Source organism: Pieris napi, chromosome 18 (genome assembly GCF_905475465.1).
Source record: "Pieris napi chromosome 18, ilPieNapi1.2, whole genome shotgun sequence".
Taxonomy (NCBI): Eukaryota; Metazoa; Arthropoda; class Insecta; order Lepidoptera; family Pieridae; genus Pieris; species Pieris napi.
Genome location: NC_062251.1, coordinates 6637906 through 6663717, shown reverse-complemented (window position 1 = coordinate 6663717; position 25812 = coordinate 6637906). Strand labels below are relative to the sequence as shown.

At 36.4% G+C, this 25812-nt stretch overlaps 1 protein-coding gene and 1 long non-coding RNA gene across 4 annotated transcripts; one reads left to right on the top strand and one right to left on the bottom strand.

The window, feature by feature from the left end:
• The first annotated feature begins 738 nt into the window (after window positions 1-738).
• Window positions 739-11590, top strand: LOC125058636. Of its 3 annotated transcripts, none has more exons than XM_047662756.1 (9): window positions 739-857; window positions 1237-1373; window positions 1649-1713; window positions 2857-3009; window positions 4298-4383; window positions 7215-7297; window positions 7903-7995; window positions 8871-8958; window positions 10466-11590. In XM_047662756.1, the coding sequence occupies exons 2-9, from the start codon at window positions 1239-1241 to the stop codon at window positions 10591-10593; spliced, it is 831 nt and encodes a 276-aa protein (XP_047518712.1). In that variant the 5' UTR covers window positions 739-857; window positions 1237-1238; the 3' UTR covers window positions 10594-11590. The 3 variants fall into 3 exon arrangements, with proteins under 3 accessions (XP_047518712.1, XP_047518713.1, XP_047518711.1); XM_047662757.1 differs by having other exon boundaries at window positions 1234-1373; window positions 7218-7297; XM_047662755.1 differs by having other exon boundaries at window positions 1234-1373.
• A 10627-nt stretch (window positions 11591-22217) lies between these two features.
• Window positions 22218-24955, bottom strand: LOC125058647. The gene is made up of 2 exons (XR_007118462.1): window positions 24818-24955; window positions 22218-24310 (listed from the first exon to the last, which is right to left on the bottom strand). It is a non-coding gene; the product is annotated as an uncharacterized LOC125058647 (long non-coding RNA).
• Between the last annotated feature and the right edge of the window lie 857 nt (window positions 24956-25812).

Sequence of the window (25812 nt, the reverse complement as noted above, 5' to 3'; positions counted from 1 at the left end):
ATGGCTCTATCTTTTATAGTTACGTCACAATAAGCGTCTTTTATTAATTTTTTTATTAAAATACCACCGCTAGAAAAGGCTCTTTATTCGTACCTAGGTATTGATCCTTATCAAAATAAATACCAACGTTTTACATAAGCTACAATTTAATGGCATAACCACCAAAAAAGCATGGTGGATTGGTGTTCTCCTGCCGTTTCTCTTGAATAGTTTACTACTATGTAATATAACAAAAATCTTAGCCACAGCAACGCTTGGCCGAGTCTACTAGTATGTTATAAAAAGAAATATTTTTAGTTATGTTTCTTCTGTACCAAGAATTAATAACTATAAAGATTATCCTATTTAAATATTCAATAATGGAAAAGAACTTTAAAGTCACATCTATGTCCCGACTTCATTGTGATCCTTTTCTCTGACCTTTAAAATTTAGGTTAAAAATTATCTTGGTAATCATTATACCAACAGCCTTTAAATAAATACTCGAGCATCGAGGTTATTAGATTCTGGTAACTAGCGCCATCTGTTTTCAATAAAAAAAGTGTAAACACTTCCTTCAAGGTTAAATATCCTGGAAAAATATTTAATAATTAATGTTATTAATAAGCTGTTTAATCATGAATTTTAATTGGGATTAAATAACCGAATTATATTATAATCGGACAGAGCTAAGAACTTGCAATCACAGAACACTTACCAAATGAAATATGACAGCTGACACTTGACATTGAACTTGAAATCGACGCAAAAACCTTGAATTTTTCACGATTTCACTATATTATACAGAAAAAATATAATTCTATTTATATATAAACGAGCTTTGTTAAAAAAAATCGCCGTGGAGCCTAATACGAGTGGTAAGGGATAGTATTTAAAATAAAACCAATGTTTTTGCTGTTTGAACTTTCGGCGTAGGTGCCGGGGCTTGTTTGTTTACCAAAAAGCTTATTTATATATCTCTTTTAAATTATTAATTCATTTCATAATCTCATTCATATTAATATTTAATAACATAAACTAAATATTCACTTGATTTGTGTCTTATACGATTAAATAATATATTAATGTGACATTTGTTAAAGAAAATTGATTTAAGGAACTATCTTATAATGGAGTTTCCTTGTTCTTCTTAATAACTTAAAATAAATATTCTGGGAAATTCAACTATTCCTTTTACCACTATCTAATTTTCTTAAATATTACTTTAAAATATTTACAAGTTTTCACTTTTAGTAGAGATGTGCACGGGGGAGTGGAGAGGGATGGGGGTAGCCCGTTCCCCATCACATGAATCTGTGACAACAGATTTGTCTCTATTTAGTGTTTCATCTGCTGCTTCTGATGCTAGAGTACTGCGATTGCTCGCCTGTAAGGTATGTAGCCCATACTTTCACATACTTTGTTTAAATCCGGCATGCCTTCAATTTAAATATTAACCGCATTTGTCAGGTACAGTAGGCTGATCTCTTTCTTAATAGTCCAGAAGGAGTCTGTGCCCAATCGTAGTTTTTTTGGTTTAATGCATTAAGGTTTCCTTGATGTTTTCCTTCACCATATGACCAAGTTTGAAGTGCACACTCAGAACAGTCTATTAGTGCACAGTTGTGATTTGAACGGTCTTTAATAACATTTATGTAATGGTTTCCAGGCTGGCCAAGGACCGGAGCCATCACTTCGTGTCGCTAGTCCCAATCCAGAAGGAAAGGCATTAAGGTAATAAAATTGATACATTTGTAATTAATTCTATTTTTTCTATGTTATTTAGAAGAATAAATAAATATAATAAAAAATACTTTGAAAAAGTCCTCAAGGTAAAAATATATGGATCTAGTAATAAATGCATTGCCTTTTAAGCATTGGTATGCTCTTTTCTTGTCCCTAAGTCGAATCGGTTCGGTGTGTAGCTGGTTCCACATAGTGGTGGTGTGCGATAAAAACTCCCTTCAAAAACGCTTAGTGTGGAACGACGGACGTCGAGGTAATACGGATGCAATTTCGTAATCTGCCTCGATGTCTGATGATGAAACTCAGCTGCAGGTATTAATCCGAACATCTCGTCATAAAACAATGTCGGATTTGAAAAAAATCCAATATCCACTTTTTTATCATAATATGTATTTGGATACTACATTGACTAAATATTACGGCTACATTCAAAAAATATTCCATGTGTTTTAAATTTCAAATCAGTCGGTAAAGTGACGGATTTGATAGAAGCATGTGATTTTTCTAGAAAACCGTGTTAATGTTATTATTTTTATTTTGTTTTAAAACAAACCCTTTTGTTTGCTTGTATGCCAATTTTCATAATTGCAGAATATTAATTTAAAAAAAGGGTGCGTGTACTTATGTACGCGCATAAGAAGTTATACTTCTTTGGCATTATTAAAAATAGTTTTTGATTGCATGCAAATAATTAATTACAATTAAATAATCAAAGACAGTCATTATAGTCAATAAAGTTCAGTTTACATTTGAAAAGTTAAATAAATAAATATTTATTATTATTCTCTTAAATTAAGTGTAGCATAAATTCTATTATTATTCGAATGTTGTTGTTAAATTATGTCGAACGCCGTCCGTGGGCAACTTCATTCTGTTAATTTTGTGTCACGGTGCGCGCGCATCGTAAAATTTCACTCTCATCAATTTTTCATAACGTGCCTTAAGAAGTATAACTTCAAAAGTTATGACAAAAAAACTAACATGATTATATTATTTTGAAATGGCTGCCCTGTAAAGTTTACTATTTGTCAGATCCGTCACTATTCTACGACTCTGACAAACTAGTCCATGCTAGATATCTTAGGGTCTGTCGGGTCCACTAGTTTTCTAATATGATTAAACAAATTCCAGCCTCCGTCGCGGTTCACCGGCAGTACCGCTTCAGAGTGACGCGTGTCGTGACCTACTGGCAGGTTGCGCGTCCCTCTGTGCCCAATTGGGGCTTCGCAGGTCATTCAGTGCTGGTGATGTGTCTGCTCCGGGTGTTCCACCGCCTGTCAGATCGTAAGTAATTAAAAAAAAAAGGGTGCGTGTACTTATGTACGCGCGTAAGAAGTTATACTTCTTTGGCTTTCTTTATTTTTTTTTTAATATTAAATAATTAATAATCAATATTTAACGTTAATAATTTAATAATATTTAGTATTTAGTAGATATATTATTCAATTAATAATTAATATTAGTAATTATTATTATTTTATTACATTATTCGTTCAATTTACTAACTAGGTATGTTTCATAACCTTTTGTGAAAAAACATTGCTAAATTTCTTTGAAAAAATAATTAAAACTCCTTTATTTGTTTAAAAGGTAAATGTCATTATGGTCATTCAAAATTCTTGGCATAGCTGCTAACTTCAGGCATATTCTATTTCTTTTAACTTGTAGATTGTCTTATTCCCATCTCGCTCGCGCCGTCTATAATCACACTGACAATGTTGTGTCTCAGGTGCGCGCGCATCGTAAAATTTCAAAAGAAGTATAATTTCAAAAGAAGTATAATTTCAAAAGAAGTATAACTTCAAAAATAGACTTTAGAATTAAATTTTATTTTGAATGTTTTAATTTGAATGGGATATGACTTGTGGCTGGCTCTGCTATCCGAAATGAGAATCTTCCACCGCTCCCTGTCCTGGGCTCCCGCCAATTGCTGGCTTTCAGCTGCAGCAGGTCTCCTATACTATGTTTTATACGGATTACTCTTCTTCTTGAAGTGCCTCTGCACTGCTGAAGGTTATACTTCTTATTCTTCGCCAAACGCATCAGCTGTTCTACGCTGGCCACTCCCGTCCATTCTCTGATATTGCCGAGCCACGACTTCCTCCTTCCGCCAACGCGTTTTCCTCTCGACCTTGCCCATCATGATGACTTGAAGAAGTCGGTAATCTTCTGTGCGCGCCGTAGAACTTCTTCGTTCGTGACTCTATGGACCCAGCTTATCCTCAGCATTCGTCGGTAACACCACATTTCAAAGGCGTCGAGTTTCTTAATGGTTGCCTCCTTCAAGACTCAAGCTTCGCAACCATATTTTAGAACTGGCCAGATGTAACATTGAAGCTTCCTTCTTCGGAGGTGTAAACTGATGTCTTTGTTGCAGAGTACCTTTCTCATTTTCTTGAAGAAAAAAAAAACTAGTAAAGTACTTGTATTTAGTGACTACTTCTCCAAAGTAGTACCTGAGATTTGTAATAGTATATTAATTGGCTAAAATAATCATCTATCTCTTTTCATCGTAGCGTAAACACAATTCAACAGAAAGAGACGAAATACTTTAGTTAATATGTTTTTGCAGCGCGACTTCAGAAGTTGGTTTATGCGCTGCCCTGGAAGCATTAACTTTGAATGCAGCATCACGTTCTTGCAGCACTTGGGTGGCTGGTGAGTATTATCAAAAGGTCAAAAAAGCGTGCGTGTACTTATGTACGCGCGTAAGAAGTTATACTTCCTTGGCTTTCTTTATTTTTTTAAAATATTAAATGATTAATAACAAATATTTAACGTTAATAATTTAATAATATTTAGTATATTATTAATTAATATTAATAATAATAATGATTATTATTTATTATTTTATTATATTATTCATTCAATAACTAGGTATGTTTCATAACCATTTAACTAAGTAACAATAGGTCTTTGTGAAAAAGCATTGCTAAATTTCTTTGAAAAAATAATTAAAACTCCTTTATTTGTTTAAAAGGTACTACAAAGGTCATTATGGTCATTCAAAATTTTTGGCATAGCTGCTAACTCGGCGCCTGGCTGGTTTAAAAAGAATTCGTTAGTAGGCAACTTCATTCTGTTAATTTTGTGTCACGGTGCGCGCGCATCGTAAAATTTCACTCTCATCAATTTTTCATAACGCGCCTAAAGAAGTATAACTTTAAAAACCCGTTTATATATTATGACACTATCTGGTCTATATATTCTTGAAACCTTGTTGTATGTACAAAAAAATATAAACGATTTTAAAGCAAATGGTGACTCACCAGTATAATACAGAACTAATTTGAGTGTACGACCAACCAGGCTCCTAAAGATAAACCACTCCTTATATGGAAATTGTATTCATTTTTACAACTAACTCCCAAGCGAAATTAGAGAATTATCACTAAATAAATTCAAAGCCCTCGTTAAACGTAAATTAATCAATAAATTTTAATATAAATTACGTGTCACGTTGTTTGTCCGCTATGGACTCCTAAACTATCGAACCGATATCAATCAAATTTGCACACCGTGTGCAGTTTGATCTAACTTAAAAGATAGGATAGCTTACATCTCTATTTATACCCGCAATATTATTTTATTGCAAAATATTTGTTTATTATTTGATAGGCACAATTCTAACAGATGGCGCTGTGTTGAAAGTAGCAACGTTTCACATAAGCTACAATTTAATGGCATAACCACAAAAAAATCATGGTGGTCCCCATGACTGGTGTTCTCCTACCGTTTCCCTTGAATACTTTATTACTATGTAATATAACAAAAACCTTAGCCACAGCAACGCTTGGCCGGTCTGCTAGTATTTTTATAAATTTCACGAATACTTAAATGATCCTAATCCTTGGGATTGATTTGCTCCAGTTCAAACAATTTGTATGACAATACTTAGCGATTAAAAAGAGTGGCGGAAAGTTTCTTGCCAGTTCTTCTTACCCGCTCTACGCCCTTGACTTGCGAACTGGTAGTAAATGTAAATTTACAATTAATTTAACTTCTTTCTGACAATTCATAAGTTAGTACTAAGTACTTGTTTACCTATATGCATATAGTTATTTTGAGTTTGAAAACACATAAGGGGTCTTAAAAAGGAAAGTGTTATTCCAGATGCTTAACCAAAGATAATTAGCGTCAAACATCTTTGTCTAAGACATGTTGGCTGTTGTAACATCACTATTGAATATGTTAGGAATATGTACACCACTATACTCTGATTTTTAATTCCGTAGAATTCTCACAGCTATCTTTTTGACATGTCAGAGATGGCGTACCTTTTTGGCCGGGCACATTTTTCAATTTCAATACGAGCCAACACCTGACTGTACAAAAATTTTCTTTGTTAGTAAATGTATTAATTCTATTAATTGCGGTGCTTAACATTAAAAGTGGTTTTACGGCAACTTATAATTACGTCCCTTTTCATCACAAACAGTAAAAAATTTTTTTTAAAGGTTTACTAAACCTGGCATTAGTAGGTAGTGATGCCAGGTAAAGAATAGAATAAAGTAATTAAAGTTAATTCAATATATTGTTCGTGATATTGAAGTATTTGTGATTTTTGTATTAGGTCACTTGAGTAAGTGATAGTGTGATATTAAGATTTACCTTTTTGTAGGTAAAATATAAAAAATACGTAGCATTTTATTTTATTGCGCTAAAATGGGTCAAATTTGTCCCTTTTTCGGTGAAGACTTTTTTAGTAGCAACATTTATGAAATGTCAGAATTTACGGAATTAAAAATCAGAGTACAATGATACAATACAATTGTCTATGATTGATATTTCCGTCCGTCACTGCTATATCGAGACTCGAGAAACAACCTTTAGTCTGATGTATAATTTTAATGTGTGTTTAATTAATAAACTAAGTACTGTAAATGATATATTTTATTACTGTAACTATCATAACAGGCAACACTGATAGGTATGACCAGTGTTGCCCTCGGTTATGAAAGTCCCTCTAAGCGTTAGTTTTACTCGTATTTATTTTAAAAAAAGTGCGTGCGTACAAAGTACACATGTCAGAAATGAAACTTCTTTGGCAAACTAATTTTTAAGTCTTATTCATATTTATACAAGTCTAAAAAAATCCGAGACTTAGAGCGAGGGAAAAGGGAAGATATGTTAGGAATTTAATGAATTTAATTGTCATTAAAATATTAAAAGTTAAATTGTAAAAAACGTGGCATTTCAATATACAATTCGTCATTTGTGATTTCAATAAATTATTTTGCATAAAATATAAAATACAAAAATTTCATAAATTCTCTTGACGAAATATTAATTTTAAAAATATAATTTCTATGAGGTAATTCGCCTTTTCTCACTCTCTCTGAATCGGTCTCAATCGCTCTCTCCCTTTTCTTCGACGAAAACGCTGCACATCTTCGTGACGTTCTGTAAAAAATTTACCCTCATGCGCCGAAAAAAGTTTCATTTCAACAAATGGAATCAATTTCTGGAATTAATAAGTGATTTGACAGTAGGTGGTTCTCAGCTACCATCACCACAAAGGTCGCAGCCGGTCCCACTCCCCCAAAGGACGCTTCCCACAGACAATAAAAAGGTATTTTAGCTATTTTTAACCGACTTCAAAAAGAAGACTGTGTGATATTATTTTTTCCTTTTTTTTTCTTCGATTATTGTTATTTTGTGTTTGTGTGTGTTTTTGTTTATAATAAATGATATGTCTATATTGTTGGAATTAGATTCAGTGTCTTTCTTGCCTTCCACGTGACCTAAATTCCCAAAGTGTGGGAAATTAAAAAAATAAAATGTGAATAGACTCTGGTACAAAAATTACTTAAATGCCTAATTGTTTTATAATATTTTTTGTTAAAATTTGGCGTATGTATGCTAAATAAATAAAACTTAAATCCATAGTCCAAGTTTAATCAAAATCGGTTTAGTATTTTTTGAGGCATAATTTTTTTTATATATAATAGGGGGGCAAACGAGCTTGCGGGACGATCAAAAAGGGCAGTCTTCGAAGCCCATAGACACCCATTTTTAGTGGGTGCGTTGCCGGCCTTTGAGGGAGGAGTATACTCGCCCTTTAAACATTTGGAGGTCTTATCTCTGAGGGAAGACCCCCACCGGGAGTCGATTCCACAGTTCGCTAGTCTAAACATAATAAAATTTTCTAAATAATTAAAAAAATAATAATTTCAGGTCCGCCAAAGCTACATCAAACGACGTTTGATCACGACCTACAGAGCATTGGAGAGAATGTCTCAATCTGAATTTAATTTGGACAAGTTAGAGGTAAAAAAAAAAAAAAATATTTAGAAATCTAATTTTCAATTATGAGCAGTGTTGGCCTAGTGGCTTCAGCGTGTGACTCTCATACCTGAGGTCGAAGGTTCGATCCCCGGCTGTGTACCAATGGACTTTCTTTCTGTGCGCATTTAACATTTGAACGGTGAAGGAAAACATCGTGTGGAAACCGACATGTCTTAGACACAAAAGTCGACGGCGTGTGTCAGGCACAGGAGGCTGATCACCTACTTGCCTATTAGATTTAAAAACGATCATGAAACAGATTCAGAAATCTGAGGCCAAGACCTAAAGAGGTTGTAGCGCCACTGAAAAAGTTTTTTTTTGGGGAATGCAATAATTGTTAAACTCGCCTACAAACATTGTTTGATATAATAGTATTAACTAATACTCTAACAGTGATCTTTGAAAGCCAGACTTTCAATCTGCCTTGCCTTAGATTTTGTATGTTTGGGAGCGTTCAAATGTTACGTAACGTAATGGGGGGGGGGGGATTAAATTACACGTTATTGTTAATATTTTTTCGACTTACACCACATAATAGTAACCAAAGAGTCGCTAGGTGGTCACGAAACGTTTTACTATACTTGGGTACAGTACTGTACTTGGGTACTGAACGTTACGGCGACTTGCATGGGGGGGGGGGGTCAATAATCTCGAAAAATTGCGTTACGTAATATTTGAACGCTCCCTTTCGTGATCTTTTGTTTTTCTTATTCTTGCTTGTCTTGAAAATTTAAATTGTCTCTATGGAGTAGCATAGCAAGTTCCATGTGTTGGTATGTAGCTACTAAAAGGCCATATTAAGGCGAGACGAAGTTCGTGGTGGCATCTAGGTATTAATAAAATTATTTCTTTATCAGGCAGCCGCGGCAAGTGCGGTATCAGCTGTGAATCCGGGCCCTATCACCATCACAGTGCCAACTAAAAACACAAGTTTCGTTCATGAAGGTAATTTTAATACATTTAAAAACATTAGAAAAATGTTACAAATTTTTCATTCCGTAGAATTCTGACATTTCATAAGTGTTGCTACTAAAAAAGTTGCTACGTAAAATGGACAAATTTGACCCATTTGAGGGCAATAAAAATTAAATAAAAAAGGTAAATCTTACTTACTCAAGTGACCTAATACAAAAATAACAAATATTTCAATATCACGAGCAATATATCGAATTAATTTTAAATACTTTATTTTATTCTTTAGCTGGCATCACTGTCTACTAATTCCAGGTTTGGTAAACCTTTTTAATAAAATGGATACATTCACTTACAAATAAAATCTATGTATGGACTCAGATGTTCAGACTCGTATTGAAAATGTGCCCGGCTAAAAAGGTTTGCCATCTCTAACATGATAAAAAATGATAGCTGTCAGAATTCTACGGAATTAAAAAATCGGAGTAGGTATAGATAATATCATAGTGATTTGTGACCTTAACGGACGTCCGCACAGCACGACGGCTCAAAGAGAAATGCCTCGCAAGAACGGCTGGCCTTTATACGTTCGGCCGTCCTACCCTCCGTTGTTTCTGACATCTAATTTTTTCATCTAAGTATTTTATTGCTTTTTACTAGGAAATCTCATATTTTTTGTCATTTTTCTATAGTATTTTTGATTTAGTGGTGATTTCCCAAAAATATTTTTCACAGACGCAAAAATATCTCATATCATTTTTGATTATTTTTTATAATCGTTTTTGAAGAGCAGGTTTGGGAGCGTTCAAGTATTACGTCACGCAATTTTTGGAGATCATTCCCTCGTGTAACGCGCCGTAACGTTTTTCTGTACCCAAGTATAGTAAAACAAAAAGTTACCATTATGTGGTGTAAAGTACCGGAAAGTCGAAAATAATATTAACAATAACGCGTAATTCAATCCCCGCCCCGTATCGTATTACAAAAGGACCCCCCCCCCCCAAATTCGTTACGTAATACTTGAACGCTCCCTTTATCACTAATTATTTTTGGATCGGAAGGCAAACTGGGTTAAAGTTAAAGTTGAATGTTTACCGCCGCTCATGGACACACCATCAGGAGGTTTGCGAGTGCATTGCGTTTATGGAAGAGGCTCTCACTTCCAGGCCCTCCAGTAGCTTTAAATGCGTGTTGTTCCCACGAGAATGTAAGTGCGTGCTCCTATTTCACCATGCCTCCTGCTGATAGGGACAAATCGTTGTTTTTCATTTATTTTATTATTACTTAAGATGTCATGTGGAACATGGTCTAATGGTTGCAGCTTACAAACATTGTGTAAAACAAAAAACTTGGCGATTAAAAAGAGTGGCGGAAGTTCATTGCCAGTTCTTCTCTTCCGTTCTAAGTCCTTGATTTGAGAACTGGCAGTAAATGTAAAATTAGAAGCATTTCACATATATTTCTTTTTTGACGTTCATAAGTGTACATTGTGTTACCTAAATGAATAAATGATTTTGAATTTGACAAACGTCATTTTCAGAAGCGGCACATTTAGCTTTGACAACAGCTGACCTCGAGCGGGAAAGAGGAAGGGCTCTGTCAAAGTATGAGCGTAATATGATGATATTCAACTGGCTTCATACATTGGACGAGGCATCGCCATTTTAAGGTGTGTTGTCATATCTTAATGGTTGTCAAAGTCAAACATGATCTCAAGTCTACACATTTAAGTTATTTCAGAATGTCAAAATGTTGTAAATTATGATCTTAATGCTTTTATAAGTTGACTAATTTGCGTGATTTTAATAATATGTAAATTTATTGTCTCTATATATACATGGTTGTCAAAAAAAATAATGAATGCTAATAGCTGTCAAAACTATTAAAAAATATGAACGTATATTGTATCTTACTATTATTATACGATGAAATAGTTGTCAAAACAACACGTGACCGTTCTCAGTAAACATTTTGTTAAAAAGTCATGGTTGTCAGATGTGATCTCGTATTTCAGTATTTTTTTACGTTACTATAATGTAATTGTTGTTTAATTTGTGATTATCTTTATGTATACAATCAAAATGCCAATGTGAAGTTCATACATGCACAGGATTGAAATATGTCGAAATGTAATAAAAAGCTGTCTGAAATGTCGAAACAATGTGTAAAAATCTCCGAAACACTGTATTACTTCATATTACCAGACTAACTATTGACAAACACGTTTGGGGCAAGTATTCAATATAATACGTAAGTTAAATGTGAAGTTATGTCATAAATACATAATACATATAACATAGATAGGGAGATACACGCACACTATATGTGTGTATGATATTCGGTAACTATCAGGTAACCGGCCTATGCGGCTCAAGTTTTAGATCCAGCTGGATACCGGATGTCAAATAAATAACCACATAAGATTGAAGGCACTCTTTTTTCCATATAATTTTTGATGACAGAGCAAAGAAATAATACTCAAACTGTACTATCGGAAATTATGATGAGTCAATTGTCACTTTGACAACCTTCTTAATGGAGTATGTTCATAATGACTTGAATGAATAAATCAATAAATACGACGTGATTATAAAAAAAGTGTGTGTGTGTCAGCTACGATGCACGATTGGAGTTTACTCCTTACGAACGATAAAATGGCGATAATGTTCTGTGGCCGTCGACCATATTTTCATACTAAAGGTGGTAAGAATATATGTTTTTATAATATAAATGTTTGTTGTATTAATAAAACGTACCTACATCATCTATGCCCAAATAGGATTTTCTTTCTGTGACCAAAGTTACCTTTATAGTAAGAGAAGAATAAGAATGAACAATCTTTTTAGTTTTAATTTCACTGACCATTACTATTGACAAAACTCTATGGCACGCTAGACAATCTACTTTTATTTTTTACACCTGTCAACACTGACAATGTTGTAACGTGGCTGTCAAAACTTTCTTCATAACGCCTCAACTTTTCGTGTTACACTTGATTTTACTCCTCATAAAATTTCCGTACCGGGCCTTACTCAATCGTTTCTTAAGGAGTAAACTCCAAAAGCATTTGAACAAACATTGTGTTGACAGTGTCAACTGTCATCATTCATATTCTGTATCTGTAAATGTCATTCTTAAAATTCAATAATGTTCGTTAGTGGAAAAATATGCTTCCAATAAAATTAAGACAAAACTAGAAAAACTTTGCTTATTAAAGAAATCTACAATAATAATAATATAAACATATTGATACTCTATAGGCCTCAGATAGATTGTCTCACTTCATTTAGAGTGAAAAGAGTGAGACAAAACAAAAAATGTGTGCGTTTACTAGGTGTACACACGTAAGAAGTGAAACTTCTTTATGACCTTATTTTTCGAAAAATGATCTACTATATGCAACTTAACGAAATTGGTTAAATAAAGTTAAATTAGATAAAATTTAACAAAAGGCTTTTATTATCATAGACATGAATACAAATACAATTATTTCATTTTAACTTATTACTGTACTACTATGTAGTACTAAGATTATTACAGAATTTCATTAATTGTAATAGAATTATTAGTATTACTATCATTGTTATCGTTATTATATATTTTTGTTACTAATGGCTTCGAATCTCTTCGGATCAACCGTGGTAGGGACAAGAAAAAGATGGCGCGTAACCGAAAAATGTGACAAATGTGTGTAATTTTTTTTCCAACGCCGATAAAGAATTTTGACTTCAAAAAGCAACATGGCGCGTAACCTGCTACAAAATTTCTCCCATACGTCGATATAGAAGTTTCACTTCAAAAGATGGCGCGTAACGGAAAAATGTGACGCGTAACGAAAAAATGTTACACTAAATTTTTTTCCAACCCCGATAAAGAAGTTTCACTTCAATAATAATAATGTAAACATATTGATACTCTATAGGCCTCAGATAGATTGTCTCACTTCATTTAGAGTGAAAAGAGTGAGACAAAACAATAAATTTTGGCTATGTATGTAAATATGATAGTTTAGTTATAAAGGAAATTCACGTTTTTATTAATAGAACTAATTCAGTCAAACTCCTAAAGCTATCTTTTTATCACAGAATATAAATAAAGAGACGAACAGATAGAGTCTGGCTAAGGAAAAAAGATAACGAAAAAGTGCGGCAAATTGAAAAAAAATTAGTATGCTATCCCTAAAAGTTTGATATATTTTGTGGATTAAACTTACTTGATACTTGATTTTATTTTGTTATTTTTTACATTGATAGTAACTGTATTTCTATGAAATTTTCTTGTGCAAACAAGAATCCATTTTGAGCATAGGGATTGAGAAGATAGATAGATCCGAGTGCCAGGATCCCCTGTGTCGTGGGCTAGTCTCTTCCATTTGACATTTTAATGATTTTAGGTACTGGACGTAATGAATTCTATATATTACCGTAAAATTGTAAACACCGTTAGATTGTAATCTATCGAGGTGAAACCGTCAAATTGTGAAACGGATCGCACCTCGCGCGCTGATTGGTTGAACAGAATATGCCCCGCGCCACCATATTTGTTTGTTAATTCGTTTGTTGTCGAATGTAAATTGATTGTTTTGATGAATGTAAATTGATGTCGTGTCGAAAGTAATCGTAGCTTTAGAATTAGTTATATGAAATTGTTGCGAAGTAAAATTAATCAGCGATTGACCAAAGTGCAGTTTGAATGATAACTAAGTTAGTGTTGGAAATGAAATGAAAGAAAATTTCATTACTTTTTCAATTTTAATTTATTTTTGAGCAAAAAATATTGTTACGTTTCAGATTTTTTATTTTCAGAATTATTGATTACCTACTAAGTAATGAATGAATACTGGATATCACAATTCTTGAAGTGCATTCAGTTTATTTGACTGATACCCGTGTTTCATTCCTACCTCTTTGGACATAGAACCGTCTACTATAAATCCGACCAATCAGGGACAGCCTCCGGACAGTTAACAATTTGACAATTTTAAGATTGTAATTTGACGGTTTCACTTCGATAGATTACAATCTACCGAATAATAATACGTTAAATTGTAAGCAGTGCGTTGAGGTTCACAATCTTTCGACAGTTCACAATCTCGCGGGATAGATTACAATCTAACGGTGTTTAGATTTTACGGTGACATATATAACACTTACGATTTTATAATTAAACTATTGTTGCACAAAATAATACTTGAGCATAGGACGACAGGTTGAGCATGGTTGAAAGTTACACAATGAGATCTGATAGCTTTTACAATTTGTATAGCATTTATAATTATTTATTTTAGATGTTATATTGTTTTATAGCTACAATTTACATGAATGTATCAAAAGTTATTTTTAATATCACATATTTATTTGCTAAACAACCTGCAGGGTTACTCTTTAAAACTGATGTCTAGAGTATGTGCGCTGTAGCATGTGACGTTTCGTTTCACTCGTTTGAATTTTGCCGCGATTTATAAATTATGACGTAGTATTTCAGCTGTACAACTGTCTACAAATAAAATTAAATTTAAAAAAAATTATGCAACTGTCACTCGCACCATGCTACAGCGCATATTATAATTTTGAAATTCCATCAAAATTCCTATTCCAATTATTATCTAACAAATGGAAAATCTTCTTATATATATAAAATTCTCGTGTCACATCTTAGTTACCATACTCCTCCGAAACGGTTTGACCGATTTTTATCAAATTTTATATGCATATTCAGTAGGTCTGAGAATCGGCTACTATCTATTTATCATATCAAATAATTAACAAATAATTTGCAATAAAATAATATTGAGGGTGTAAATTAAGATGTAAGCTATCTTTTAAGTTAGATCAAACTGCACACGGTGTGCAAATTTGATTGAAATCGGTTAAGCAGTTTAGGAGAATCCTGTAACAATTTTTTTAACTTTAAATGTTTTATCAAGGATTTCATTGGGCTAGGTTTTACAGAGTAATCTTGCTGGTTGTTTTTAGATTAAGACATAATAAAGTTAAAAGCATTCTCAAGTTCCTAATAATTTTGCCCATAGCTTAGTTTTTTTAGGTGCATTTAAGAATAAAATATATACCATAAGGGTACAAGCACTAATCTGACAATATCATGACAGTTCAGATAGAGAAAGAGTGCCACATCAGGGTCACCAATATAGAGGAAAGATGGTGTACTGTTCCTCTAACTTAAAGGGATGACTTCTACCAGACTAACCCACGAAGACCCCAATGGCTAAGCTAGTTGTATATGTCAACGTAAAATTGTAAAAACCGTTAGATTGTAATCTATCTCGCGAGATTGTAAACTGTCGAAAGATTGTGAACCTCAAGGTACTGCTTACAATTTAACGTATTATTATTCGGTAGATTATAATCTATCGAAGTGAAATCGTCAAATTGTGAAACGGTACGCACCTCGCGCGCTGATTGGTTGAACGGATATTTTTTTCATCATTTGATGTCAGAATTATTGATTACCTATTAAGTAATAATTACTAATTTTTGAAGTGCATTCATTTTATTTGACCGATACGATTGTTTCATTCCTAACTCTATGGACATATAACGGTCTACTGTAAAGCGCCAATCAGCGCGCGAGGTGCGTACCGTTTCACAATTTGACGATTTCACTTCGATAGATTATAATCTACCGAATAATAATACGTTAAATTGTAAGCAGTACGTTGAGTTTACAATCTTTCGACGGTTTATAATCTCGCGAGATAGATTACAATCCAACGGTATTTACAATTTTACGTTAACATATATGATATATATCCTTTGCGGCCGAAAAACTCCCTTCAAGTTAGACGTACAGTACAACATCTTTCCTCTACAAAAAAAGTGTGTGCGTGTAACCTTTACGCGCGATTAAGGTAAAACTTCTTTAGCGTTGATGGAATATATCACTGAAATGATTAAATATTAACTTAAATAATAAATATCATATTATAATTTAATTATATTTATTATTCATGTGCTTTACAAATATTATTCAAATACGAAGGTTAGATCAGCACATGTCAATATAACCTTGTTATTGAATATTATAGAATGTCGCAATCGTCAGAAAATTTATTATTTATTTACTTATTTTAAAAGTAATAAATCAATAAGTATATTTAGAGATTTTCAAAAAACTTTGCAATTTAAAATATTTACGAAAAATTTGGATATAAATAATCCTGATTGATTATGATATTTGCCACTAGCTGGCGTATAAGTCAAGAAGCGTGGAGTATATGACAATTGACATATGCTTACGACCAATCCGAATTATTATTATTATTTATTATGTTATAATAGCGGAAACTACACAGACTAACTATACAAGTAAGCGTTACTTCCGTCAGAAAAAAAATCTGAGTTACTCCCTAGTCGCGCCTAAAGAAGTTTTACTTCAAAAATACAATTAATATTATACGATATTAATCAAATAGATGAAATACCTAGTTTACAATGCGTCTTAATAAATACGTCCCGAGCTAAGCCTAAGATGTAGAGTAGAGGCCATAGAGCGAATTTGACGTAACGTCAACGTCAAGTATGTCATAATTTGTGTTTGACAGATTCATATAATTGGTTCAAGAACTGTTTAGTTCGTTATGGTTATTTAAGATACGAGATCTTTTGTTAATTTTCGATGTTTTTTACGTATACGAGCTATGGCCTCAATAGAAATTTAAATGGGAGTCGATTTTTGAATTGCACCTGAATTACTATTCGGCGAACTTTGACAAAGGTGTAGCCACACTTAGGCTGACCATGTGTAATTACCAAGGGGGTTGTTCAAGTATTACGTAAGCACCATAGGGGTCTGTGATTTTCTTATTTGGTGATTACGCCAACAGTATTTATTTACTTTTTACACATATTACCCACATTGTCTATGATTGAAAACGAAATGCATTTTCGAGGATTTTCCTACAAAAATTAATACCTTTATGTACTATTATTTTTGAGAGCTTTGCTTACTTTTGCTGAAAAGAGGGGGAGAATCGAAATAACCTTTTCCCCCTTTGCATTCGAAGCTTTGTTCGCTTGCACGAACCGCCAACTCGATATGAATTGGTCACAATTCAAAAATCGACCCCATATTTGTGTAACATAAAAATCTTGATAAGCGTACATATCTCTAAGTAATAGAGATGTATTGATAATTATGATTTTCATTGTGTTGTGAATGAGTGTTGTAAATGTTATAAATATATTATATTGTCTTTTTTGTTTCATTTCATACCTTCAATGCTATACCTATAACCCTCTAATATACAATGCTGCAATTTCCCCGTACTAGACTATCTAAAGTTAAGCCTATGATCGACGGGCGAGTAAGACCGTGGTTTTAAATACCGACGAACCTGGCTCGCGGCTCGTTGGTGCTGATCGATTAGCAAGCAAAACAGTCGCAAACATGTCTTGTTCCGAGTTTGAAGCCTTGTGTTATCTCGCCATGGGATAAATAAATTTTATGTTTTTATTTTTTCTTTGTTTTATTTTTTTATTATTTTAATTTTTAATGATTTTTTTCTTAATATCGGTTATATCCGAGTTTGGTTTATATTTTTTTGCAATATCCACGAGTTTATTATATGCTGCAAGCCTATTTGCTTTGTTTTTATACTAGCTTGATTTAGTTTGCCATAAACAGGGACAGTCTCGAAAGGCATTTCTAAATTGTATTATAAAATCGTGGCAGCAAGTATAAGTAGCGGCACGAAACTCTAGCGCCGACCCATTGACTCTGCGCCCGACTGCCGACCTGTGCGGACGTCTGCTCCTGCCAACGCGCCATCCTGCTGCCATCTCGCTCACTCGCTGTGAGTCATCGCCGCTTGCCGCTGTACAGTGCGCACGCGCTGTCCGACCGCTGCCCTTGCTGCCCGCTGCCCTCTCATTGGTCGCTTCGCGTCTTCGGTGATTGGACATCGTGTTGAAGGCTGCAATTTATGAGCGCGGGTTTACCTGCGGCCGTCCGATAGCCACCTAACGGTGCCAAACGGTTATCGAACGGTTAACGCCTTGTGCGGGTGTTTTGTCCGGGGTGCATACACCGTGCCTTTTTCAAGGCGCGAATCAGCCCCTCCGCTTCCTCCAAGTCCTGTGCGCAGCCGGGCCTTTTAATAGGCACCTGTTAGGGAGTAGGCACTCCAACTACTCTCTTGAGACCGGCTTCAATCAGGTCCACTGTTGGACGGGTCCTGTCACTTCCGTGGGGGCTCTATTTACCCAAACCCCTGCGGGCTGGTTAGGTCTGTGACAAACCTCACCTCCGCTATCACCAGCGGAGACACATACATATTAGGGCAAACCACAGCTTAGGTACTCACACGTTAGACGTAGGTACACACTCGCCGCCAAACTGTCTTGCTTCCCGCATACAGGATGGCGTCCGAGGCTCAACCCCCCGACGATGTTAAATTATTCTTAAACTTTTTAAGAAATAGATATCCGGATATCATTACGGAATTTTACGAGTCACAATGTGAGGACTCACCTCGCTCGCCGTCCCCGCCGCCGTTTAGGACGACGAAAAATGCCTCCGCGAAGGCACCGCGAACAAATAATAATATAACCTCACCCGACCAATCCCGCCCTCGCTCGCGCTCGCGCTCACCACTCTCCGAAGTGGAAAGCGTAAGCGATGAGGAGGCGGAAAATTTAGCGCGTCCATTGTCGGCAATGTCGGCCCAATCCGCTCCGGCGGAAACGGTTGACGAAGCCGTTTTATCATCTTCCTCGGAGTCCGACGGATTCCAAACCGTCGGACGTAAGAAAAAGCGTTCGGCTAACGGCGGCCCACCCGCGAAAAGGCCCACGCAGCCGACAAACCCTCCGAAGAGGGATTTAAGTTCGCTGTTATCGGACAAATCCGACAAACCTGCGCCCCCCGCCCCCGCGGATCGCATCAAAACCCCCCCGCCCGTCTATGTTAGGGACAAGGGCGTATGGCCCACCCTCTCTAAGCTTCTCGACACAAAGTCGATAAATTACAAAGCCCGAACTTTGAGGGATAACATTTGTATACAGGTGTTCACACCTGAGCACCACCGGTTCCTTACCTCTTACCTTCGCTCCGAAGGTATCGGTGGTCATACTTTCCCCCTGCCCGAGGAACGCGTCCTTAGGGTAGTCATCAAGGGCATCCCTAAGGAAATAGACTCCGGGATCGTCCAGTCAGATCTGACCGAGCAGGGATACCCCGTAAGGGATGTATTCCGCATGTTAAACCGCACCACTAAAGAAGAGTACGATATGGTACTCGTAGTATTAGACCCTACTCCGAGCGGGAAAAAGATTTTTAACCTTCGGGAGTGTTGTAAGCTCTCGGGGTTGAGGGTTGAAACTCCCCTCAAACATTCTTTCACACGGCAGTGTCATCGCTGCCAACTCTACGGGCACGCTGCCCGTAACTGTTTTGCAAGGGCGCGGTGCGTCAAGTGTCTAGGCGACCATGGCACATCGGACTGCAAGCGTACTCTTCCATGTGCTGAGCCGCCGGCGTGTGTGCTTTGCGGGCAACATGGGCACCCTGCGAATTATCGCGGTTGTCCTAGAGCCCCCAAGGCGCATAAACCGCCGTCTTGGCGCATGGTGGGTCGCGACGCGGCCCGTCGTGGCATGGGAGCAAAGCCCTCATACGTGCCGGCCCCGCCTCCCGGTATTAGTCCATGGGCCAAGCCCTCCGTTACGGAGGGCCCTCCCCAACTCACGGCAGAAGCCTTCCCGCCTCTGCCATCTAAACCCGCAACCGCAGCGCCTTCCCAGGTCCCTGCGCCAAACCCTATATTAAAAGAGAGGCCCACATCAAATGCGAGCCCTCCTAAAGCCCTCAGCCCTCCCGTAAAGGCAACTGAGGAGTCAGGCAGCGTCCGCGACGCTTTTAATCTTGCGTTCAGCGTTATAGACGCTATAGACTTAGACGCACTCGTCGCATTCGCGGAGGCCTTTAAGTCCGCCAAAACTGCGTCCACCAAGGTGGAGGTAATAACCGAGCACGCCCTGCTCCTTAAGTCCGTGCGGCAATTTGTGGAATCCGGCACACCGCAATAGTTACGACCATATTACCCCTTCCCGACACAAAAGGCTCTTAGGAGGCCCAGGTACACTTACACACTAAAGGATTCGGATGATCCAATTAACGTAGCTAACACATTAAATTAAAAGCCGCCCGCGCGGCCAATAATAACAACCAAGCATTCAGACACAGATTAGGGTTAAAAACCGCCTTCACCGGGGAAGGCGAGGACCTCTACTTAGCACTTCGCTCACTCCAGTGAGTTTCCGTCCTGCCCTTCAGGCGATTGACCACCCCGCGACGGCCCAAGCCGAGGTTCGAGTCTCACAGGAGACGCCCTTGCGCTAGTCGCGGGAAAAACGCCATTCTGGCCGAGCTACGCTCGCCAACCAGCCCGAGCTGAGCTGTAAAGGCCTAAAGGCCAACAGCGAGATTCCATTCAAAAAAAAAAAAAAAAATAGCGCTGACCGTTATTGCGCAGAAGTAAAAAATAAGGTACCTGAGGGGGGCTAGCGGAATGAAGAGCGTCGATTGGCTCTCCAGTCGCATTTTGTCCCCCGCGCGACAGTACACATGCGCAGCAATCCCCTCCACGTATCGGCCAGCGCTAGACTTACGTGCCGCTGGTTATACGTAGATCCATTATTGTGACACGGACTGAGCACGCACGCGAAGTTTGTAGGTAGGTACTAGGTACACAGCTCTTCTGGCGCACATCCGTCCTCTAGCGCTGTCGCCGAAAAGTGACGGCTCGGCTCGCCGGCCGTGATCGACACGCGGTTTTGCATGGCGAGCCGAGTAAAAAATATAACACGACGACGAGCCGCGAGCCAGGCTCGGCGGTATTTAAAACCGTGGTTTTGCAATGATACACCGGCGAGCTTTACCGACGAGCCATAAAACCGCGGTCTTACTCGTCCGTCGATCAGGCCCTTTAGTAATTCTTTTTTGGGGAAAGGGATACTCTTCTTTAATAAAATCCCAGAGGCTCTTTTATCTCTGCCTTTTAATAAATTTGCAAAAATGCATTAAAGAAAAGCTGTGTCAAAAGGCTTACTATAAAGTTAACGATTATCTAGTTGACAAAAGGGCAGTGCTAGAGAGGCTTCTTCTAAAACATTTGCGATATTTGTTTTAAAATAAGTGTTGTTTGATGATTTGCTATTTTAAAAGAGTACCGAGAGTTTTTTACGCCGGCTTTTTCTCTCGGCCTACACCCTCTGTCTTCTTTGCCGATGAGTAGGGATGCCTACAAATTCAAATTTAATGACGTGGAATAAGTGATACATGTATCTTATGTTCCATAATAAACATATTTTTATTTTATTTATAGACGGTCATCTGTTTCTCTCATAATTCGTGAGGGGCAAACGGGCAGAGCGCTCGTTGCCTTTTAAGAATTGGTACGCTCTTGAAGGACCCTAAGTCGAATTGGTTCGGGAATGCTTCAGTGGGCAGCTGTGGACATCATTCATTCACATTCTATAAAAACTAATTTAATGGGATCTTGCTGTTCACCTCACACCTAAGTGTGGGTTCTGCCGGGATTAGGCGTCTACAAGGCTTGTGGACCTGGGTCACTGTGGGGTCAATCGGGAGCGCAAGACGGACGCTCAATGGACGAAGTGCGGGACCTCGCCGGTTTTTTTTTCTAAGAACTCGGGCTTGGAACTAGAATATGCTAGTAGTAGGCAGTGGCGTAACAATAGGGTGGCAGGGCTGGAAAAATGCCAAGAGCTATTATGTTCTATGGATGAATGTGTAGTCTCCAATACGCATTGGGCTAGCGTGGGAACTACAGACCATTCCCTCTCGCCTGAGAGAGGAGACCTATGGCCATTAGTGGGACATAAACGTGTAATTGAGTACTCTGAAAATCTCGAAGTTTATTAAATTTAAACTAAGTACGACGTGGCGATTTTTACTGATAGGGACATCAAAAGAATTTGCCACGGGCCCCAGATGGTATAGTTACATTTGAGAGGATGTTAGGGTTAGACATATTTGTCCAACTTAAAGCAAGTTTCATCAAAAATTATTGGTTCAGGTAAAACAGAAAGAACAACCGAGTTGATGATGTCTTCACCAGGTCCCAGATAATCAAGTTTTTTTTTCTTTATTATCTCGAAGATGTTAAAAGTCTTTGCCTAACAGATTTGATACGCAACTACGAACAAGTGTTAATTTCACATGCAAAATTCGCCTGCGCAGCCTGGCTCTGAAGTGTGAATGCACAGAATCATGGGTTGAAGGTTTGGGGTTGGATAGGTTAAAAAAACAAATTTTAAACTCATAATTTAATTCAAACTTTCGACATCTGATCACAAACAATATTTTCGTACCAACCTTAAAATCTGTGATCAAACAGAAATTACAAAACCATACATAAGCATTTATTTCTATTACATATGACGAAAACAAATGTGGAAAATAACGTCTCAAATTAAATTATTTTGTATTTTTTTGTTATTATTCGAAATATACATACATTAAAAACTAATTTTGTATTTTCATTCCGTTCTTTTTACTTATGGTACAGAAAACTAAAGATTATTAAGAGTTCACAATCATTTTTATATCATCGTATAAATCGAACTGTTTACGAAGATTGTTATATCGTCTCAAATTATGCAAGAGTTAAGACTTTTTTTTTTTAAATTCAAAACAGAATTTTAAATTTTAGTGGAGGTACACTCAAATTTGAATCAAAAATCTCTTGGCTTAGTAAACATTAGTAGACAATATGGAATTAAAATGATTGTAATCACACATTTTTTGGTACCATATGTTTTTATAACAGAAATAAATGTGTTTGAGAAATTAATTTAATGAAATTGTACAAACATCTTATACTTATTTCAATTTACACTTACGACCGAAAGTTTACAATTTTGGAATTAAAAAAAACGTGGTATATACACGTGGGAATGAATCTGGTTTTCCAATGGAAAATTACTAAATGGTTTGGTGATTAAACCAAAAATGTTAGTGGTAAAACTGATTTTTAAATTTCAAACTGCATGAGTTTTTGTTAACTGGACAATCGCCAAAAGTCCACAAACAAACGAACAACTCTGCTTTATACAAATATAATCCAAATCACATTTTTCTTGATACTTAAATTTTCTTTGAAATTTTCGCTAGTTTGATTCATTCAGGGGGTGCTGGTGTTGTGACAAACAAGTGAAGTTGGCTTTGACGCGATGTCAAACGCCATGCGTGCCCCCCCGCGCGACGTGGGTGCGTATAAAAATACAATAATAATATAACATTTGTATATTGTCTATGGAGACTGTCGTGGCATAGTGCTGTATTCGTTTATGGAAAATTAAAAAAAAAAACAACACTATGACTCGACAATCTTTAACTATTGTAGTTGTGGAGGATTGGGGGTATGGGGTGTATATGTGTAAAAATATATCTATTGAAGACACGTCGCGCGGGAAACTTAAAACTAAGGCACTTTAGCTTCAGTCTTATTAACGGTTTAGTGAAGGCTGAATGATTTAAATTGAATGGCTTGAGCTTATAAGATAATCTGGAAAGTGCAGATTGTATAGAAGGTAAATAATATTGTTTGGAATGAGGGTAGATAGTCTATGATTGTATAGAAGGTAAATAATATTGTTTGGAATGAGGGTAGATAGTCCATTACTTCACTAAGACCTTACAAATCGCTTCAGAGCCAACTTCAACATGTTTCTTGGTGCGCATGGCGCTATTTCGGGCACCGTGCGGGCGTAAGCAACGCACGGGCACAGTGTAACGGCCTATTCTAGTTGGTAATAACATCTCAACTTGCAAGACTCATGTTTGGTAACATGTGTATATCTAAGACGAAGGATAACTTTTAAAATCGATATAATATTCCAATTATCTCAAGATGTAAATTGTCGGCAAATTGTTAACAAGTCTGGCATTGAATCATTTGTTTTACAGTGATGTTTGATTATTGCCAACAACTGTAAAAAAACAGTTAAAGGCTATTTAATGGCTGCCTTTGGCCTAGAGAAAGTAAAAATCTTATTAAATAGAATGTCTACAAAAACGACACTATTATCACTGATAGAGATGGTAGTGCATGTGTTCAGTTATAACTAATACCTCTAAGCTTCATGGGAGTTTAGTAATGCAAAGTTGAGATGCTACACCGATATCCTTATGCAAAACATAAACAGCTGAATTTATATTGCCACCGTAAAATGGTTTCATTGAATAAACTCAGCTGCTTTATAGAATATTTAAGTTATAGCTATGATGTAAACTTTATAATTTTCTCACAGGAATTGTGTTAAATTTTGACAAATTTACCTTCTTCGATTGTTCCTAAAATTTTTTTGAGGTGCATCTGTAAACTTTTTGTAACACGGGAGTCCTGAAAGTAATTTCCAATTTTGAATGCCAAATTATTAGGCTTATCGTATTAATTTTTAGTTTCTGAATATCATCACAGCTATAACTTATATAAATACAGAATTGAAAAATTGTATATAACACTTAAATCTATAAATGTGTTTTAAATCTTGTCCCCTACATTAGTTTACGGTTATACATTATTCTTCTATAATAAGCAACCTTTCTTTAATGCTATGAACTAGTTTGAACACCCCTTATATGAATAGACTTCCAACAGGATTGCATTAAGGTGAGAGATATTTTAATGGGGTTCTTTCTATAGGAATAAAACCAGTTAAACTAGATTTTAGGACAAGATTTAAAACTATCACATGGCTACGACCCTGCAGGTCCAAGATTGTGCGATACCATTATGCGACAAAGTCCAACGGTCGATTGAAACCTCCTTTCCTATTCATGTACTGTCTATATTTACGTTTTAGAACGACATGCACGTCACCTTCGACATTTCCTTCAACTTTCTTACCTTTTGTTGTATCGAAGCCACAAAAGCCCATCGTTTTAAGCATTTCCTGCTCTTCTGGTGACTTTCCCTCTAAATCAGCTGGGGTGACGATGGGTCGCTCGACGTAACTTTTCTTAAGTTTAGGAACGAAGGAGGTGCTTGGGCCAGGAGATAGAGACCGTGAACGTCGTCGTCTCGGCGAAGGCGAGCGCCGCCTTTCTCTGTCTGGGGATCGTCGCCTGCGTTCTAGTGACCGTGATCGTGATCGCGTTCGCCTGCGTCTATCCCTATCACGATCACGGTCACGGCGCTCCCGCCTGTCATCTCGGTCACGCCGGCGGGGACTAGGCGACCGGCCCATTATAGCTGGAAATCAAATAATGGAATCAGTCCCACATCTTTTGATCACATAAATACACTTTATATCAATAATACTTACCTATTTTAAGTCAACAATATGTAAACTTTGTAAAATAAAAACTAAAAATTAAAATAACAGTAACGCACAACCTACTTGCACGCCATTTTGAATATGAATGAGTTACATTTTATAAATTAAATACAATCTTTGACTATGACAGTTTGATGTTTGACAGACGCTATGGCAAACGTTCCGTTCCCCAATAGCTTCATTCTTTATTCAGGGACATGTATATTTGTATGGTTGTATGTTTTTACTCAAATTTAATTAATAATTCTTATATTAAAGTTAATATAAAATATTCAGTTAAATTTTTAATAAACCGTTTACCATTTGAAAGATCTCGTAGCGTGATATGGAACGTCGCAGTTAAAAGTTTGCCAGTGCAATAAAACTACCCAACATTTAAGTATAATTAAATTATTACATCTTTTGAGTGCCTAGTATCACGTAGATTAACACATAGCGTCATAAAAAATTTTGCTGTAATACTTATATTCAAAATGTTTGTTGAAATTAATCGAAACTTTTGAGATGCCTGTCTGAAGTATATTATTTATATGTAAAACATATTTTTAAAGAAGTATCATAATTA